Source organism: Etheostoma cragini, chromosome 24 (genome assembly GCF_013103735.1).
Source record: "Etheostoma cragini isolate CJK2018 chromosome 24, CSU_Ecrag_1.0, whole genome shotgun sequence".
NCBI lineage: Eukaryota > Metazoa > Chordata > Actinopteri > Perciformes > Percidae > Etheostoma > Etheostoma cragini.
This window is the reverse complement of record NC_048430.1, coordinates 2,221,233-2,241,748: the sequence shown is the minus strand read 5'-3', so window position 1 is coordinate 2,241,748 and position 20,516 is coordinate 2,221,233. Positions and strand designations below refer to the sequence as shown.

Here is a 20,516-nt window from a genome sequence, read left to right as displayed (position 1 = left end):
TACTAATATATTGATTCCTGGAATTGATTTTGTGTCTATGATTAAAGCTACTGTGACCAATGCAATTAAGGAAAACAAATTATTTAATGGCTTATTGTTTGTTCCTAAAACAGCTGGCTACTTTAGTTTTTAACAAGGGTTACTGAAACAGGAGAGAACGGTGTATTTGTTGGGGACTATTTACAGCGGGGGATTAGTCCACATTAGGTGCTCTAGTGAGTATTTGGAGCAGTGTTTGTGTGTGTGTGTGTGTGTGTGTGTGATCTCTCTCTGCATCTCCTACATGCCCAGTACAGCAGCGGTGGCGAAGACTTGCTGCATCCCTTGACGGCTGCTTGCAGATCACCTGCTCTGCTAACAACGCAGATTCTACGAGCCTACGTAAGGCAGCAGGGGCCGGATCCTTCTGAGAACACTCCCGCAACCAGAAACTAACGTTCCCAGAATGTTTTGGGAACCATAAATTGTTAGCTGGGTAGCAAAAAATTCAACAACTTTCTGTGGAAGAGAGACGCCAGTATTGTCCCGCAAGGTCTCTCTCTGTTGTGACAGCCAGTCACCTCTCTCTCTGTCACTTTTGTTTATCGACAGGTGTAGCAGCGAGCCGACCGCATGTCTTGTAGTGGTTGCATCTTGTAATCCAGCTGTTGTCTGCATCTTTAACTAATGATTTTGGTGATTTTATTAGATGATGTTGTGGTTATACAATGCATGATATCAGAAGAGCAAAAATACAAAAAAACATAATGGGAACAAAGTAATCAAGCCATTTTGAACAGGCACTGCACTAGTGGTAATTAAGAAACCTGTCATCCAATCAAATGTATGTAAGTAACTTAGAGGCTGGATATAGCATTTTAGGCTATCTGCTTGTAATGCTTTATTAAAGCTGAGTTTATCGAACAAAAGACTCCATGTGTGTTTTCAAATAGCATATTCTGATATAGAATATGCTATTGGTATATTGGACATTTTACATTAGCTTATACAATAAAAACATGACTTCAAAGACAATGAAACAACACTTGCTAGTGTGGTACTTTTTTCATTGGATTTGTAAAAGGTAAAAAACAATATGAAATATCACCAGACTTATTATTTAAATCTCATTTTGCCATGTCTTACTTACCTTAAATAGTTTAAATTCTAACATTAAACCAACCTAGGATTGGGTTGTTAAATCCCACAGAATCCCTATGGAAACAGGTGTCATGCTAACCTTTTCCTTTAACCCCGATTGTAAGAGTGTATGGCTGCGTTTCATTAGTTCTTCAACATGGGTGGGCAGGAGCCGGGGAGTGAAATGGAACACACCTTCCCTTGTTCTCTTTTAGCCCAAGTATGTTCTATTATCCATCTTATGTGCTATTAATTATTGCATTATCTCCTGGTTTTAAGTTTAATATATGTCTGCTTATGTCATGCAATTTCCTTTTTGTATAGTGGGCCTATTTCTTGTATGAAAAGCGCAATCCAAATATTCATAAAAAGTATTATTACTGCTTTTTATACATCATAAATACCTGCAGACTCATTTCAATGAGGCTTGTTACACAGCTGCATGAGTTTCAGATTTATACATTTGTGATCTGTATCATGATTAATCATATTAATTCTTACATCTCGCAAAAAATTAATTTCTTTCACGCTTTTACAGATAATGTTGGAAATGAAGAAATGACTCATCCAGCTATCTAGTAAATAGAACGTATAAAGTAAATATTATTTGACATTAGTTATATTACATGTAGTAAAATATCAAGCTGTGTTTTCTTGCATAACTGAAATGCATTGTGCGTGATAGCCACCTCTGGAGTGACCATCGTTATTTACTCGCTCCCTCAGTCCTCCAAGTGTCGATATCACCAAGTTCACTTTGGTTTTTTAGGCACTTGGAACAACACTTAAGATGGCGGTGGAGAATCCCCCAAGGGCAAGTGCTTAGGGGAAGTGAACAAGGGCATGATGAACCACTACTGAAAAGCAGCCTAAGAGAGTGAGGAAGCAGTGAGTGTTGGGGCTGTATGTTTGAGCGAGATAACTTCAGAGGAGCTCCAGCTCCTGCATGTTCCTGACGCAACAACAGTGTTACCACAGTACAAGACAGAGAGCTATGGCAACCATCAGCCCAGGATGAGGGTCCTTAAGATAAAAGCACCATCTCACCGACAGTTTCAAAACAGTGACATATTTGCCAACAACCTCGGCTAATGTTGCCTGGCAACACAAATACTGTAGAAGAATTGTTTTATTCTCTTCTTTCTCCCATACTATACTTTTATTACTTACATAAAAATGCAGTGGTCCGGCTGGAAAAAAGAAAACCGTCCTAATGAACAAGTTTTAAACATCAGTGATACATGTGTGAGCTTCAGTACTTTCCTGGAGTTATTTTCTAGAGAAGTGAAAGTTAGTGTCCCCACATTCCCTCAGCTGGCCTTGTTTACTTTGGCTTCTCTTTTGGGATTTATTATGTTTCTAAAATAACTCAAGTAATCCAATATTACCTAACAAGAACACAAAAGGTGCATAAACCTTAAACTGCTGTTAACAAAAGGTTTTAAATTATCCTTCTATGTGTAATAATTATTCATTCATTACTCGTTGCTTATCCTGGCTGTCTGCATTCATGTTTAAATAATTGTGATTGACTACTACTTTGTTTTCATTTTTTTGTACTTTTTCTATGCATTTTTTTTAACGATATAAACATTAAAGTAAAGAATCCCCAAAATCTGGATGAGTAGCCTAAACCCTGGACCATATGGTTTTCTTTAGTTTATGTTTTAAATTTGAGAGCAATTCTGGTTTTACTCTGCTAAGTTAAAAACTCAGTAAATCTGTTTTATGGAAACGGCTCTGTCAATATCAGATGCTGAGTACAAAAATTGGCATCCTTGTCTCTTTTACAAGGGATGAAAAGCTGATGCAAACACGTGCAGAGAATAGAGCACTCGTTCTTTGATGCTGCAGGACTTGCATCAAAACCGAATATCCATTTGTAATGATTTACACAGGTGGAGGGACAGGTTTTCTGCCATCGGTAAGCTCTGCTGTCTTAGACAAGTATACTGCTATCAAACTCTAAAACTCTCTATTGCTCGGCTGACAATATTTTTGTAACATCCCATCAATTAAGTTTGAGGGAAAGATAACATACCTGACAAAATGGGCCCAAAGATAAAAAGAATATAACTTTTTGAAAAAAGAAATGTACTGTATATGAATGTGTTTATTTAAAAGGACACTCCATAATGTGTCTCTTGCTATTCCTAACTGCAAAAATCACCAGAATGCCCATTTTTTGTCATCTTCTCCACTAAGACTCAGTAGTAATATGACTCAGTAGTGTGACGCAAATGTTTCAATCACTCATGAGGTTACCTTCCAGTTCTTCCTTCTCAAAGTTGGTGTTGAGCATGGAGCGTGTGCCCCCACGGTCCACCACTGCCTCCTCATCAGTTCTCTGGAAGAGACACATTTAAATAAGGAGTATGAACAGTTTGCATGCGACACCAACATTTTAATATCATACTCTGACTCAGATCCACACACATGAAGCGCACAAAAGGTTAACTTGAGTTGACATATGATACCAGTAAATGTAATCAGTGTTAATAATTAATGTAAAAAATCCATATTTCATCCAAATGCTACAAGTTGTTACACAAGAGATCCCCACCCCCAGCCCAGTGGGAAGATGTGTCCAGAAATGAAAACACGCACAGAAGAACGCCAACTTCCACCTACTGTCACCATGGCCTCCAATCTTAATTTGTGAAAAAGGGACACTCATCTGCTGATTGCCAGATCACACCGTTTTTGAGTTACTGTTTCGCACAAGTATGCATCTTTGTGTGTAAGCCTTAAATCACGTAAATGTTCCACCACCCACACCACTGGCAAGACAAATTATTTTACAGCATACTACAGCATACTAGATGCATAGACTGGAAAGTGCTTTTCTGATTATTCCATGTTATAAATAGCTCTAACCTTGTAAAATGAAAGAGGGATGGGTCTTTGTATGCTTACTCTGTTTTTAATATTTAATGAAAAATCAAAGCTTGTTATTCATGGGGGTTTTCAATTGTTGGAAACTTACACATCATCTGATCCTGGGACAGACTATGTAAAACAAATGTTCCCACAAATCCTGCAGCAAAGCAAAATCGTCAACTCTTATTCTATTTAAAATCATAACTGTGTGAGTGTTTGCACCAGTCAGTTATTTTAGCTCTTTTGGTTGTTTTGAACAGATGCCCTCAAGCCACATCAGCTCAATAAGTGGACCAACAATTCTTCAATGAACACTTAACTCAGAGTATCTGTCTCTGTAAACCAGCCCTTATCAACACCAAGGGTTTAGCAATAACATGAGGTGGCATGTGTATTCATTTAAGCCAGTGGACAGTGATATTGACAATTTTAGCCTTGGTATAGAGAGATGGCATCCTGTGGTTGTTCCTATCAAATTCAAAACCTTGCTGCCCAGGGAGCTTCACTCCAACACCTCTGGGCCATTAATAGCAGGATGAAAAGTTTTCCTCCATCGACTTCTGATGAACTCTCCTGACTGTCTCTCTCCAGACCCGTCTATGTGCGTCTAATTTAGATCATTGTGCTCTCTGCCCTCTAGACATACACCATTTGCTAAAAGGTCCCGAGTGTGTCATGCATTAGGTCATAGCAGTTATTTTTCACATTGTCTAAGTTGCCTTGTTGTTCTCAGCATACTAGCCACTGAACGTACCTTGCTGGTATTTAATTGCCTCATACCTGCTGTATCTTGCTTACACGTCAATTACTCTGTTACCTGTTTATCTCAAAGTCTACAGACAACCAACATCTTAAATAATAAATAAATCAACAAATAATGTTTCAATTTACATCATTTTGCACAGCAAAGCTCAAACAGAGTTGGCAGAACAATAAACAAAACCAAAAAGTTTAACAGATCCACACTTAGACATCTCCCTTAGGTAAGCTTGAAAAAGATTACAGTAAGAGAGAGACTGCTCAAGCCAAGTGGTCTTGGGCCGGGCATTTACTGAATGTAGAAATCCCTGTCTGAAGTACAGTGCTAGATGTGTGTTAGATTCCTTGTAAACTCCCTTTTATTTTATTTTATTTTATTTTTACACAACTAGCCTGTGTAGTCTGACAAGGATGTCATTCCCTTCAGACCATATTATGAAGTACAGTAAATCAAAAGAAGTCCATGTCATTTTAATGGACCAGGTACACCAACATGCTATTTCAAAGTAGGAAGGAAATGCTTGTTGGTAATAAAAAATATCCAAAACAGCAACAAACATCCAGAAAATTTAATGCATGATTTGCAATTAGCAGGGGTTATCTGGTGAATGCACAACAGAGGCTTTTCTGAGGAGGATAACCAAACTCAAATATTACATTTTATCACTAACATTTTGACCTATCTTGTTAGTCATCAGACACAAGCTTAAATATACATACAGCAGGTTGTGGCTATGTACAATCAGTGACTTCACCCCTTCATCCCAAATAGTTATAACAAATGTCATCCATTTAGATAACACATCCATTTTAAAAATGAAACTTATGAGTATGAGACTTATGAACACTAGCTTGCTCCCAGCTTCCTATCATGTTAGCTTACAGCAGTTCATCAACTAGCCCTATAACCATGGAGCTGTGCCACTTTCTGGTGGGACAGAGCCCTACAAGGCATTGTTTACAAGTTGCATCTTGCCATCAAAATGTACATAGATGATGCAGTTTTACTTTTTTATGTTAAATTGTTTAAAATTAACTCAGCTGTGCCCTTGACTTGTTGAGGATGTCACTGGGTGGTGTTAGTATATTTAAGGCTGTATCTGGCCCTTGCGGTAAACTTGTCTTTAGACGTGATCAGATAAAACCATCAGCATTTTTTAGTCACAACTCTGGATCTGTAACCTTTTTGCTACAACAAATACATCTAAAGAATGTAATGAACAGAAATGTGAATGTCCTGCTTTTTAAAAACTGAGGGCTACACTATACTGTGAGTAACTACAGCAATTACTAACCAACACAGAGGCATATGGTATAATGTATTGTGACAGGCTTAAGGTACTGTAGCTAATGCTGACCATCAATCTCTGATCCTGGGAGATTACTGGCTGTATAACACTTTCACACCCAGAAGCACACACGCCCACACACATGGGTAACCATGTGACAAACAAGCAAATGCATCAAATGAGTGTGTGGACAGAAGCCGAGAGCTGACATGATGGGCTTACTGTATAGAACTCCCAAATTTGCAAGGACACAGGCCTAGATGAGAATCCCTGTAGACAGACTTCACTAGATTTCCCCTGACAGATGGTTAAGGGCAAACTGAAATACTGTGACATCTTGAAGTGTTAATTTTGTCATTATCCATGCCTACGAATTCCAATTCACTCTTATCCAATCCACCTGCCTACTGCAAGATGAATCGCAGACATAATCAGCACTCAAGACAGAGAGGAAAAATCCCAATGCCAGGGTGGCCAAAATGACCAAATAAAAACCTGGCAAACTTGCCTATTAACTAATACATTTTGTCTTTATTGCCCTCATGGTGCAGCAAAGAAGTGAGTCTTTGTTACTGGCCTGGGAGAGGAGCAGGGGTTTGCCCTGCAGGTCCCTAGGAAAACTCCGTCAGTCTCCATTACATACTGTCTCCCTGTCTCCGTCCCATAAGGACTAAACACAGCTTGTATGCAATTCAAAGCCCCAGCATGAGTATCACCAGATGGCAAGAGGATGAGGATTTTAAACCCACTGTTTATACTGCATACTGCATTATATTGAATAGCCCTGTTGTTCCCATACAACTTCAATTTATTTAGAACCTCTTCCGGATTAGTTTGTATTTTAAGTATCTTGAATAAGTTTCTAATGAAAGGCGGAGGAAGGATGTCACGGTGGATTGATGGATCAAACAAACAAGCACACCGAAGAGAATGCTGTTCATATTTGATGTAAAGTTAACGTTAAATTATTTTAACTTATGTACTCAAGTTAACTTGCCTAACCTACTCAAGTTTTGTCATTTACAGTACATACATGACTTGGCGTGCTTATTGTACTTAATTTACGTGCGTAACTAAAGTTACTTAAACTTACTTGTTTTAAGCCAAATCGTGATCTTTTCCTAAATGTAACCAAGTAGTTTTGTTTTAATTCACAACGTTCACTACATGTTAACCTGAGAACCATAACTGGGAGAAAATGCATTTTCTTCAAAACATAATTTAGATTGCAGTTTAGTTGTATATGTAAGTCCTTTTTAAGAGACAGGGTTGAATTGAATGGGTGTTATCTGCTGTCTATCTAATACATGTCTAACAAGTATAGCATCTCCCATATCCACTATATTGTTCCTGCTTCTCCCCTACACGTCATTGCACAGTATTTGACAGGCAGAGTAACATATCCAACTGATTTTTTCCCACTCCGGAAAAGAGAAAGTGCAGCTGCATTTCACTGTAAATAGTTAGACACTTAAGATGTCAAGCTTGTGGTTAAGTAATGCAGTGCAATGCAATGATTAAACATCTGAGAAACCTTGTAATGCTAGCTCCGGTACTCCTACAGTAAAAAGACCAAGATACTGTAGCAAGTAAACCGCATATCTAGGTTTCAGATCACTCTATGCCATGCCTGCAGGTGCATCATAGATTCAAGTTTAGTAGTAGTTGATCTGATGATCAACATGCTAAAATAAATGAAATGGTTGACTTTGGTAACACATTGTCATAAATAACTCAAATCATTTTGTCTCATAACCAGGGTATTAATATGCATGTTACATACATAACATCTTTTGTATTATGCTATTTGCTGAAAGAGCACCTATGGAGCATTTTTCCTGTGCACAATTGCAACTTTCACTGGATCTGTATGATTTACAATCTTGGTCATATTCCTAAAACCAAAAAGGTCAAAATAGTGTTTTTTGAAAGAAAATACAGATCCATTTCCTGTTTATTTGAAATAATGACCGATATATCTAAGCGTGATAAGGGGCATGATATCACGTTTAGATATATCGGTCATTATTCTGTTCTGTCCAAAACTGTCTGTTACTATTTATAGACACTGGTTTCTCTACCTCATGATGCAGAGCCCAGACCAGCCCAGATAGCAGCATCCCTTCTCACCAATCTAGGTTGAGATTAATCTGCCAGCCTTTACGGGATCAGTGATAGACGGCCCTGCGCGGTGGAGAGAAATAAATCATCCGTTTCTTGGTTGCCACGCTGTATGCTTCAGGGAGAACGGGAGCGGAGAGCACGTGACCAAGACTACGGGGGAGTCTGGATGAGAGAGAGGTGGAGGAGGGGTAGAGATGTGACTGGCATGATGAATAAACAAATGTAGACATAATATACCCGGCTAATTTGCTATGTTGCCATTTGCTCACCATGAAGCCTCATAAGCCTCTTTTCTTCACTCATTATCAATTTTTTTCTGTGTACATATTCCTACACACAGTAATTATATCAGCAGCATGCACAATACAGGCTGCAATTGTACTATACACACATCACGCTTAGGCCTGCTAATGCTTATAGTCCCACTGCAGGCAGTGGTGTGATAGGGCGGAGCAGTGTGGATGATTAAGCTACACACAGGGGAAGAGGAGCAAAAGGCTTCAGGACTGGACCAGAGGATGTTCTGATGTCCCACTGTGTTAAGAGTGCATGTGTGTGTTCATGTCCTGTATGTGTGCACAGTGCATGCAATTGTGCAGTGATGGGGAGTGGAGCATCATGACCTTGAAAGACTTGACATTGGATTTCACTAGAATTTGATTCTGTCAATGTATGCAGTATAGCTTCAAAGTCAATATCCTGCACTAACAGATATTCTTACAGTTTATTTTATGAAATTCCTTAGTCATTTTCTATTATTAATGCATGTATTAAAGCAATACTTGGTACTTTTGAAACAAGGAAGAACATACTCTTTAGTTAGATTAATAAACAATAACGAACAAGCTCAGGTTTTGCTGCTATAGTCTGACTAATGTTAGCTAATGTGAGCAAACTTTAGATAGAAGTTATATTATACACAACTTACATTACTGACCAAATGTTATGAATATATTGCTCTTGCTCCTGTTATACCAAGTGTTAAAACCAGGCAAGCAAGCTACCCACCAGCAAGATAAAGACAGGGTAGGTGAATTAAAACAATGTCTGAGTTGAAAACGCATCTTGATGGTATGTAAGGAACAAGAAACAAAATACAGAAATCTCATGTGAAATGACAGAGTTTGGCAGAAAATCGTGTAAGACCCCATAGTAAGAAGCTCATTAAGAATGTAAATTTTGGGTGCATTTTAGGCCTTTAATTGACAGGACAGTTGAAGACATGAAAGGGGAGAGAGAGGGGGAGTGACATGCAGCAAAGGGCCGCAGGGTCGAGGAGTAAACCTCTATACATGGGCACCCACTCTACCAAGTGAGCTATCTGGGTGCCCGTTTTGGGTGCATTTAAACTTACTCAATTGACTTTAAATTAAAAACAAGCTAATCAACCTCTATGTTCTATTGCTGTGTGCACATCAAAACCTGAAACTAGCATCTTAAATTAAAGGATTTATTTAAAAAAAATACAATAGCAATATCCCTCACACGGTTACCACCAGTGCTCCCCTCTGAAGAACAGGTATCTCTGGAGGCACTGGATGTAGAGTTTTACGTTTCCAAGCAGGTGGGGCCACTCACAAGTTTCCCACAGGATGATGTATTATTTGTCATTGTCTTAAACAAGCCGGATGTATGTGGGGAACTGCAAAAAGCACTGATTTAATTTCACACACTAACTACTAATTGCACTTAACGTACACAATTTAATCAATCTGCACTTTAGAGCGCATTTACAGACAGAGGTTTGGTTTGTAAAAGAGATTCTGAATCTAACTGGGAATACTCCTGGTACTCCAGAACAAGAAAGGTCCTCCAGTTAAATTCTATTCAAGAAAAGCAAACCTCTCAACACCTGATTTCACTCCTTTGGCTGCTAAACGTGAGGTCTGTGTCCCAACCACTCTCCCTAATGAGTTTCATGCCCGACATTGTTAAAAAATGCCTGTGGAGGATCGAGTGATTGACCTGAAAGGGCCAAAAAAGCCATTGTGTTCTCTGGATCACTAGACAGCCACCGCCCTGGCTTTTTGTGAACACATCTGGTGACCACTGGTGTGCGGAAAAAGAGCCAACTATTGTAGGAAAGCAGGAACTGTAAACAATGTAAACAGAACTATCTTTCTCTACACACACACACACACACACACACACACACACACACACACACATACCCCAACTGAATGATAATCCAAACTGGTTTGGATTGTCACTAACCGGACATGGAACAAATGATGACAAAACATAAAACTCCCATATCCAATACACAACATCCTATGGTGTATTTTCAACCAATACAGTCCAAAAATAAATCCAGCCAGCAGTGAAAATCACCTGAAATGTGTGCTTAAACTTAAAGGATGCTGAACCTGCTGTTCAAAAAACACCACTCTAAGAAGACTCATCTTACATTCACATCTCTAAATCTCCTCTAAAATGTGCTCCAGTTTCCTCCTGACTCTGACCTCTTAACAGCACAGGAGGGGGGACACAGTCAGCATTTGTTCACATGTACTGTAGACCACCCTACCACAGCTGAAAACCAGTGAGCGAGTGTAATTCAGCTCGTCATGGCAGTATACAGCCTGGAGTTACTATAGTGACAATCAATAGGAGACTGACTTTGTTGATTGATATTTGCATGAATGCAGGAATTGCTGGAGGGTACTTTTAAATTACCATTAACGGCATTTTCATGTTAAGGGACACTTCCCCAATGATAACACAACCCTTACAATGTCATCTGGTTTCTGTTGCTTAGAATTTTTAACAGAAAGCCTGTATTACAAACTGGAGGCAGTGATAGTCTAACAGAGTTCATAGATAATGTTACAAGAACTTCTTAATCTTGGATCCACTTGAAAGTCTTCTGGTTGAAAACTGTGTTAGAAAAGACCTAGTTCTTTTTTTAAAGATTTCATTTTTCTTTATTAGATAGTGATGTGGCTCGGGAAAGGGAAGTTTGGGGTCCCCTGCTGGAGCTGCTGTCCCCGCGACCCGATACCGGATAAGCGGTCGAAGATGGATGGATGGAGATAGTGATAATGGATAGACAGGAAAGCGGAGTGATGAGGGATTACACGCAGCAAAGAGCCACAGGTCGGATATAGGGGCCGCTGCAGGACTCAGCCAACATGGAGCAAACGCTCTGGGTGAGCTAGAGGCCGCCCACAAAGACCTTTATGTCTTGATGATGTCATGTGCGCTGCTAATGGTGAGCAGAAGCTAAAGTTAAAGATCTTTTGCGGGAAAACTGAATTTAGTAGTTTACATTGACAGTCACTTTAAGTGATCCTGGTCCATTTTACAATGTTTATTACAACATAAGTTATATTCCTCTTTCCAGAGGATATTTGGATATGTCCCTTACATCCCCCAAAGAAACATGGCAAAAATCTTTCTCCTGTACCCTAACACCTTAGTTCCCAAATTTCAAGCAACATCCCACCCAGCAATCAACTGTCAGCAGTATGGACAGTATAAAGTATGAAAGAATGAGCGTGTGCTTGTAGCAATAGAAAACAAATACAGTAGTAGAAGTGTCTGGGGCAAATTTACATCCTCCATACCACCCAATTCCATTCCCTCTTCTTTCACTTCCCATCTTTGCTACCAGTGCTTAAGCTTTGTTACACTAACCAGCAATCCAGTGTTTGACACATTACACAGACTAATAGTGAGGATACATCGGCCTCTGCTGCTTCAATTTTGACCACTCTTTTTTTAACCTATCGTCAGTCTCTTTTCAACAGCAATACTAAATTACATTATTACCTTTTTAGCGAATACATTTTCCTGTGGCATCAGTACGAACAAAGCAGAGCGCAAGCTGTTGCCAGCTACGTGCATGCCAATTGGCAGTTAAAGGGGGTCCCCTCCCAATACAAGACCAAGTGTTTAAATAACATATTAGACATTACTTTTTCTAAAGTAAAGAAAAAGCCCCTCCAATTGTCAGTGCACGTCATGCTCATGAGCGTGCACTCAACACTACAGTTAGACTGTAAGACATAACAGAAAAATATAATATCAGTAAACGCAACACTCGCTGGGCATATTAACTATCCAGTGATGTTATCTTTCATATGTAACTAGTTATATATGTGTGGTCCCACAAATAAACATTAGGTTTTTACATATTGATATGTACAAATTAGTTCTGTTGTCAAATGTAGCTTTTTTGATCTCAGGACTATTGCTAAAATAAAATCCTTCCTCTGTCGTAAGGACTTGGAGACAGTTATACATGCTCTTATTTTGTCCCAGATTGACTACTGCAATTTCTTGTATTATTATATAATCTTAGAAATACGATATTCTGTGATTTGCCAATCAACTTTATCACGCCTGCAGCTTGTCCAGAATGCGGCTGCTAGACTGTTGACTGGTGTTACAAGGTGGGATCATATCTCCCCGATATTGGCTTCTCTTCACTGGTTACCGGTCAAATATAGAATCAATTTTAAGGTAATGTTTTTAATGCATTACATGGAATGGCCCCTTTATATATTGATGATCTCCTTACCCTATCGCTCCTCCAGGAATCTAAGACTCCAGGAGTCTAATCAGTTCCTTTTAGCTCTTACTAAGTCCTGGATAAAACCAAGGGTGATCTGTTCTTCTCAGTTGTGACTCTGAGACTCTGAAACAAACTTCCCATAAAGGTTAGGGTCCTCCTTTACTGCAGAGATCTTTAAGTCTTGTCTTAAAACACATTTTTATCCTTTGGCGTATAATTTAGTTTGGGGACATTTGCATGGAAATGGGTTGTTTGTATGATGTTCATTGCATCTATATTTGTCTTCCTTTGTTTTTAAAACACAACTTTGCACAGCACTTTGTTCAGCCAAGGTTGATTTTAAATGTGCTCTATAAATAAATTTTCTTTAAGTGTCAACACCAGATTTATCTGAGAGATTATATTCCATTATCTTGGCCAGTTAAAATCAGAGACCTATTGATTCTCACAAGCTCCTTTCCAAGAATCTATGTGCATAATCACATCGTGCACAGGGAAGCAGATGTGTGACCTGATTTCTATGTTCTATAGGGATCTCTCCTGAGGCTTTCACAACAGCAGGAATGATGAAAGTTTCCATACCTTGAGATTTAGGCCAGAAGGCATACTCTAAAAATAATATCAGAAGTAGTAAGTTGCATAAATTCTCCACAGTAAGGCCAGAAAAGTCACAAAAAGCAGGTGGCGTCTCAGCACCATTCGCATCAAATTGTTTGGAAAAGAGCAGGCATTTTCAAAAGATACCTGGCAAATGATTGGAAGAAGCCTACATCTATCACCTAAACCACGCCCGTAGCTTCTCATTCTTATTGATTCAGTAAGGTGGAGTTCAGACGCAAATGCATTACTTGAAGCCTGACAAGATGGATATGTTATCCAATGATTCTCGCGTGAAATTAAGAATCCAGCCGCTGTGCAAAGTAAGGTTTTTCATGCAAAATCCATAAGACTTAATGTAAATCTGTCTATTTACTTTCAATCTGCTTTAGTGGACTTTCTGCATGCGCTAAGAGCCAGAGTGAATCTAGAGCTTATAGCTAGCAAAGAAGGCAGATGGATTATCAGCAGCTGTACAAGCCCTGTGATTGGCTGACAGCTTTTGTTGTCATGGTTTTCTTCTCTACAGATGGCCTTGGTTACCGTGGCAATGGCAGCAGGATCAGCATAGGCTGCATCGCAGGGAACAATATGCTAAGTACACTGGGAATATCTCTTCATCATCACTTCTTTCTAACCTTGTCGGAGAAGTGATAACACTGCCCTCCAGAAACAGCAAGGGGGTTTGAGATTTTTGATAGCTTTTTGGATTTGAACTAGCAGGTAGGAAAACTTTCTGCATATCCTAAAAGCACAAAAAGACGAGAACAAATCGACGTACGTGACAACACGCTCAAACAAATCCAATGTTCCTGGCTTTTTTTGCCTGTTTCTCCCTCAGAGATCACAAGGGTCAGTGCAGCGGGTATAAGCTCCTCTCTCGCCCCAGAATGACAGTCCCATCTGTCAGCCAACCTCCGGACTTTTCGCACGCATATCAGGACAACTAGCCCTCTTGGCAGCAAAAGAGGCAAGCCAACCGCAGCCTACTGACTATACATGCATTAAAATCGTGCAGTTAGGAAAACCAGTGTGATTACATGCAAGCTTTTTTTTCCAACTAAATTTTGTCATCTACTGTATCTACTGTTTGATCGCAGTGTCACAACAATGGTGCATTCAAATCAGTCTTGTACTTTTTAATAAATGTACATTTCTGCATATTCCCCAAAAAAACTAAATAACTAACTGCAGCAAAATCAATTAAATGCTTACCCTCTTACAGCTTGAATCATTGGAATGCATGATCAGAGTAACCTACCTGATAAATAAATCCTTTGTGGTCAACTGACAGCATGGTGTGCCTCTTTTAAGGTTGGGGCAGGATGCCCGCTAACTCCCCTTGTGCTTGCAGCAATGGTAAGATGAGAAGCGAAGTCTTAGGGCATGAGCCCCAACCTGGACTCAGAGTGTGCGTTTGTGATTGTATGAAAGTCAGAGAGAATAGCAGCCAAAGATAGAATCAGCTTCTCTGGTGGGATATTAGTTGAACCCTCTCCTTAGCCAGAGTCCTCAGCCACTCTTCCCATGCTGGAATATATGGCTGCAATCTCACTCCAAAAGGACCCACAAACACAACAGGAAAACAAAAGCAGGGAGCTCAGCGCCAACTCTGCCTCAAACTGCTTTCATCCAGGGTAGCATCAAATGTTTCTGACAAGCGTCCATCCGCCAATCCCCCTGAGAGATTAGTGCTCTGACATCACGATGCTGTGCCGTGCACAGTTCTGCTCCGCTGAGCCTCCAAGCCCTGTAGCTCTGTTACCTAAGAGAATCCTTAGGTCTCAGGGAGTCAAACACCATCCTGTAAAAGGGGCTTCACAAAGCCCCAGTACACCTGACAGCTACATGTCACTACACACCTCCAATAGAAGAAGCAGTAAGCAGGATTGGCTGTGCATTCTTACCGGATACATTGCATGCATCTCTAAGCGTATGTGTCTGAGTGCGTGTGTCTGCATAACCTACCTGAGTCAAAGAAGCTGCTCTCTGGCTGTTGTGCATTGTCAGCGAAACAGTGATCGAGGCATGGTGTCCCAGAAACCAATCCGGAGAAACAAGAAACTGTTTTTGCTGCACTGCCTGAGACGTCAAATTACAATAATGCTGTCTTTGTGGTTTATGTCATCTGATATTTCTTAAGGCTTATAATAGCAAAGATGATTTTGTATTAGGCAGAAAAACTACAATACACAATCAAATTTTCTATATCTCGCTCTTCTCTTTTACCACCCGTCTCTCACGTTCTCTATCCAGCTTTGTACCCTGTGCCTCTACCTACATCCATACCCTCTTCACCCTCCTCCCCACTGGTACTGCTATGACTAACTATGGAAAGTAGCACAGCCGGTCTAGGCTCCTAGCTGCAGTAGGGAGGCCTCCTGCCTGCCCGCCAGCCAGTTATACACAGTTGGATCACCAAGTCAAACTGAGATTTCACACTGATCCAAGAACACCACACTCAAAAGAACAAGCTTCACACAACTACAGGAGACTTCCTCCGTCTGTTCTCACTGATCTTCTCCAACCAAAAAATCTACCAGCCACTAACCGGAAATTCTGGCAGAGAGCCTGCTGTTATGTCAGGGTTGTAATTAGGAACACACCACTCATATCCGAGTCAAATCTAGGACCAGGACTACTCCAGTTCAAGTCGAGAAGTGGTTGATAGGAGTCTGAGACAAGCAAAGAGCTCTATCTCTAAATGTACAACACATTATACTCTAGCCACAGAAAACACAGTCAGGTGATTATTATAATCATGTACAGGAAGATATCAAACAAGGCAACAGTCAATAGTTAGTATATAGTTCCTGTTTACCAGCTTAACAACTTACTACAGTATTCCACAAGTTCATACAGGTTAGTTCCCTTTTCATACCGGTGCAAAATTAAACCAAATATCTATAAAATCACAAATTAAAAAAAAACATTTTGTATTAAAGTGCCAGAAATATTTTGACAAATCCAAAAGTGGTGCAGACTCAAACAAGTCTAAGTCAAACCAGGTACAAGAGGCAAGTCACAAGAGAGTCCAAACTGATAGGCAACAAGGCCAAGACAGAGTTATCAAGTTTGGATTCAAGATTAAAGAAATAGTTTGACACTTTAGGGAAGCCAGTGAGAGGTAATTGATATGATTGATACATCTCTGTTGTCAAAGAGTGGTATCATTCTTCTCATCTCCGCAGGAAAGTAAATTAGCATATTTCCCAACATGCTGAATTAGATCAATGTAATGCAGTAGCAATGAAACTGTCAGAACTGATGTTTGATCAGTATTTGTACTGAGTTTGTGTTTTAATTCATTCAAAACGCTACGATTTGTGATAATCTATTCATGATCATAAAATTCCAATAACCTTACAAGTAACCTGGGCTCCAAACGAATACAAGGATCAACACTGCAGTGACCAAACAACTAAGGTGCCAAATAGCAATGCATCCTCACAATATTTAGTTAAGAAAAAATGATATGGGGTATAAATTCAGTTCTGGAAAGAGGAGGATTCACAGTTTAGCCACTGGCAGACACGTTGTGCTCAGTCTTGTCCTCAGTCTGGCTCACAGCCCACAGTTGCATAAGCAATATTTTTTCAGAGCAATTGACAGATGCATGCATCACAACTCTTCTCCGTAACTGGCTCAGTTGTCTGCTTACACCAATGTTATTTGAGCTATTTAAAGCAATTTGACTTAATTCCAATTTCTATTATTTGGTTAACCAGTGTGTTCTCAGCCTTGCTCGGCTGCCAGATGCAGTGACAATTGTGATCTAAAAAAACACAACATTTGCCAAACAAGCTGGCTAATGAAAGATATAAACTAAATGCATATGTGCAATATTACTGTAGATTACAGACATTAGAAACGAAACATGGATTGCCAGCATCAGCCAGATGAAGAGAATGAGATGTACTCACCACATCTTTATTTTCTTGGGAACTTGGTTCCTGCAAGTCAAAGAACAAGAAATAAGTAATCAGGACAAATAGGAAAGCATGCAGATACTTAATTGTCATGCCAGATTCTCCTGAAGTAAACTTCAGTGTCCCAAACTCAAAAGAAGTGAAAGATGTGGGCCTAGCAATGAGGCATTCAGATACAGTGCTTCCTGCCATAAATCGAACAGTGTTTTGACCTTGGGAACCTGTAAACCTGGTTGAATGGAGTACAATAGGATAGGTTGTAATATTGGAATATAGTTATGGCCATGTTTTGTAACGAGGAGTACCTGAAGATAGCACCTCACATACCCATACACATCCTGCTGAAACCATGACAACGCATTGGCTTGCTGCGTAGGCGGAGGGACAGGAGAAGCAGCAATGAGTTATAACAGGGAAGCAACCACACTGCGCCGAGACTGCAGGGGAAACAGAACAGCCTTCCCACACAAACGCTCGCACACACACACACACACCACATCAGCCCCCTCAGGAATCACTGTACGCTGTGAGCTCTGGAAAACTAAGTCCTCGTGTAACACGTCTAGCACTGCATCCAAAGCAATCACTGCTTTTAAACATGGTGAACACGAAGCAATGTATTTCATTTCTCTCTGGCTTTGACAGTGCATCAAAGGCCGTGGATTTGTGTTTCCTTCTCAGCGCAGTCTCACCTGAATGCTAATGAGGAGAGGCGGACCGCAGACGCAGGCTCTGCTCGATATTTAATGTGTGAGGCATGTTTGATGTTCTGCCAGTGGGCTCACGGACCTCTGACCTGGGCAGACACAGATTCGACCCCGTTGATCCCTGCTGTACTCAACTTACATACGGAGGGTTGGACGACACCTGAAGGAATTGGATTACCCTTTTACTTCATGAATTTCTGTTCTGGTCACAAATTCCGTACAAACGGCCAAATGGGTTAGGAGTAAGTAATATTCCAGTAAAGCTTTTCATTGAAAGACAGCAAGCTCATTACATCCAACTGATGAGCTATGTACTGAACCCCCCCCCCTTGCTCCTCACTGTTCACTGTACACACTTCATGCTCTCATCTCAGTGCAACATCTTGGATCCGGAGTGCTGTACATAAAGCAACAGATTGAAAGGTTTTATAGATTCTACAAACTGGCTGGACACGATTTGGTTGAAAGGCCACATATTAAAAGGAGCCTTTCCATGTAAGGTCCTAATGACTAATGCGCCAGTGTTACACTGTGCCAACCTGTACAGTGCATCATAAATGCCGTTTTTGTGAAGGCAGACGTTTGCAGTGATCCATATAATTGTTTGCCTAAATATAAATTGTGGTCAAGGCGAAAATATATATTTTGCTATCCATGTTTGTCACGATTTCCAGGCGACACCAGTAAACCAGTCAAAATATAGGTCATTTTGAAATGACATATGAATCATACATTGATGTAACGTTTCATCCCGACTGTGTCTGCTTTATTCTAAAGATAAATTACATAAGCGGGTGATCAATAGTCCATAGGCTACAGCTTTGTAATATTCAAAGCTACAGTTTATGAAAAAATGAAAATAAACACAATAGCGTTTATATTTACCGTTGGTAAGAGCGGCTCCATCTGAGCTCCTTGATCCGTGATGTCCATCTTTTCTTCTACTTGGCTTCACTGTAGTCAAGTCGTGATGCGCTGCTCCGCTTCTGTCAAACGGTGGTTGAAGACGGCTTTTTGAGTTTTCCCCTTTTTTTCCTCTCACATTCACCGGCCGGGTTTTCTCAAATGGAGGTAGCACAGCGTTCCCGTCCTGCCCTACATAATTTACGCATGAAGGAGGGAGGCAGTGCTTCCTATTACACACGTTCAACCCTGGACGCGGCGATGATGAGGCGCACAAGTGACACGCGGAGCCGCCGTGCGCATACTTTTATATAGAAATGCATTTGTGAGGGCTATTCCTCCATGAACGTTGATTTATAGCCACACAAACAGACATACGGGAATGTTTTATTCGAAATGAGTGTAGGCCCTCTTGTAACAGGATATTTCAGTGGCCATGCGTATTACTCAATTGTGAATTTTAAACGAGTTGGCGTTTCATCCGTACGGTAGCCTCTCTTAATTGTAATCTCTCCTAGGTAGCCTACAATTTAAATAATAGTTCTGTAGGATATCTTTGTATCCTGAAATCCAGTTTTAAGGCAGCAGCAATACCAATCATGTTGCAATGCCTTAATGCAGGCAGTGTGCCTTGTTTGACGGAGACATGTGCAGCCTATGGCCAGCGACATACAGGCCCTTTGTTAGAACTGGTTGAAAACTGCCGCAGACATCACTGTGAACCGAATGGGCCCACAGCTACAGATAGCCTATGCATCAAGTGGTCCTGGTGACAACAAAAACACCAGCAGCAGTAATGCACTGGCCATCCCGTCGTAATGTATATAGCTGCAGCCCGTGATGGTGCATCAGCATCTAAAGTAGGCTACACAAAGATGCTGCTGAAGTGAAGTTTATACACTGGCGCCCCCCAGTGGTGAAACATAACAACCATCAATCAGACTAGTTCAATTAGCACTAATGCACTGCAAAATAGCATCGGTTGGAAAATCATTCGAATTTGATTTAGTAGTCTATTCACAATGCAATTGTGTTATTTTGATTCAGTTGTACAGGGTTTTATACAATCACATTAGTATATCGTCATAAGACTGCGATATGTGTGTGTAATCGCAATGAACTTGATTAATGTAGCCTTGAATAATAATAAAAGGTGGATTTTAGTATGATTAACGTTACTTGAAGGGAAACACATAGCTAGCCTCAATTGGTGTCCTCATGGTAGAAGAAGAAGAAGAAGCGGTAAGCACTGAAGTGGGTTGTTTAAACAGAGAGATTTTGGCAGAAGGCAGATTCAATTCAGTTTCTTTGATGACCGTTTCTGTCTGTGTATGTAACTCTGCAACGAATTAAAACTGAATAACAAAACTCATTAACAATAAATCAAACATAAATCGTGGGCATTGGTGACAATCAAAAACCATATAAAAGCAAATCAACTTAGGGGACAAATACACACATTACGTTAAGGTGAACAAAGGGCGTTTAGCCTCTAATCTAGGGGATTGATTGCACCTCAAGGGCGCTTCCCACGAAGGAGCGCTGATTTTAACTTCCTACTCCTCAGGTGGTCAAATGACCTAACATTATGGGAATATTACAAAAATGGGGCACATGTCCCTGAAAGGCTTCCACGGGGTCCTATAAAAAAAAACTGAAAAGTGATTTAATCAGTAGCCTAGCTCTCATTTTA

The 20,516-nt window shown here is 40.2% G+C and overlaps 1 protein-coding gene across 7 annotated transcripts in view; it reads right to left on the bottom strand.

The window, feature by feature from the left end:
• LOC117939244 (sodium-driven chloride bicarbonate exchanger-like) overlaps nucleotides 1-19,278 on the bottom strand; it is a 40,685-nt gene extending 21,407 nt beyond the window's left edge. For 2 of the 7 annotated variants that reach the window (XM_034864407.1, XM_034864408.1), the window contains exons 1-3: nucleotides 18,806-19,278; nucleotides 17,208-17,237; nucleotides 3,385-3,466 (exon numbers count right to left, since the gene is read on the bottom strand). In XM_034864407.1, coding sequence (XP_034720298.1) covers nucleotides 3,385-3,466; nucleotides 17,208-17,237; nucleotides 18,806-18,853 — 160 coding nt within the window. In that variant the 5' untranslated portion in view covers nucleotides 18,854-19,278. Of the gene's footprint in view, nucleotides 1-3,384; nucleotides 3,467-14,545; nucleotides 15,032-15,252; nucleotides 15,519-17,207; nucleotides 17,238-18,805 lie in introns of those variants that run through there. The other 5 variants (XM_034864412.1, XM_034864413.1, XM_034864411.1 and 2 more) reach the window with 4 other exon arrangements.
• Nucleotides 19,279-20,516: the final 1,238 nt, after the last annotated feature.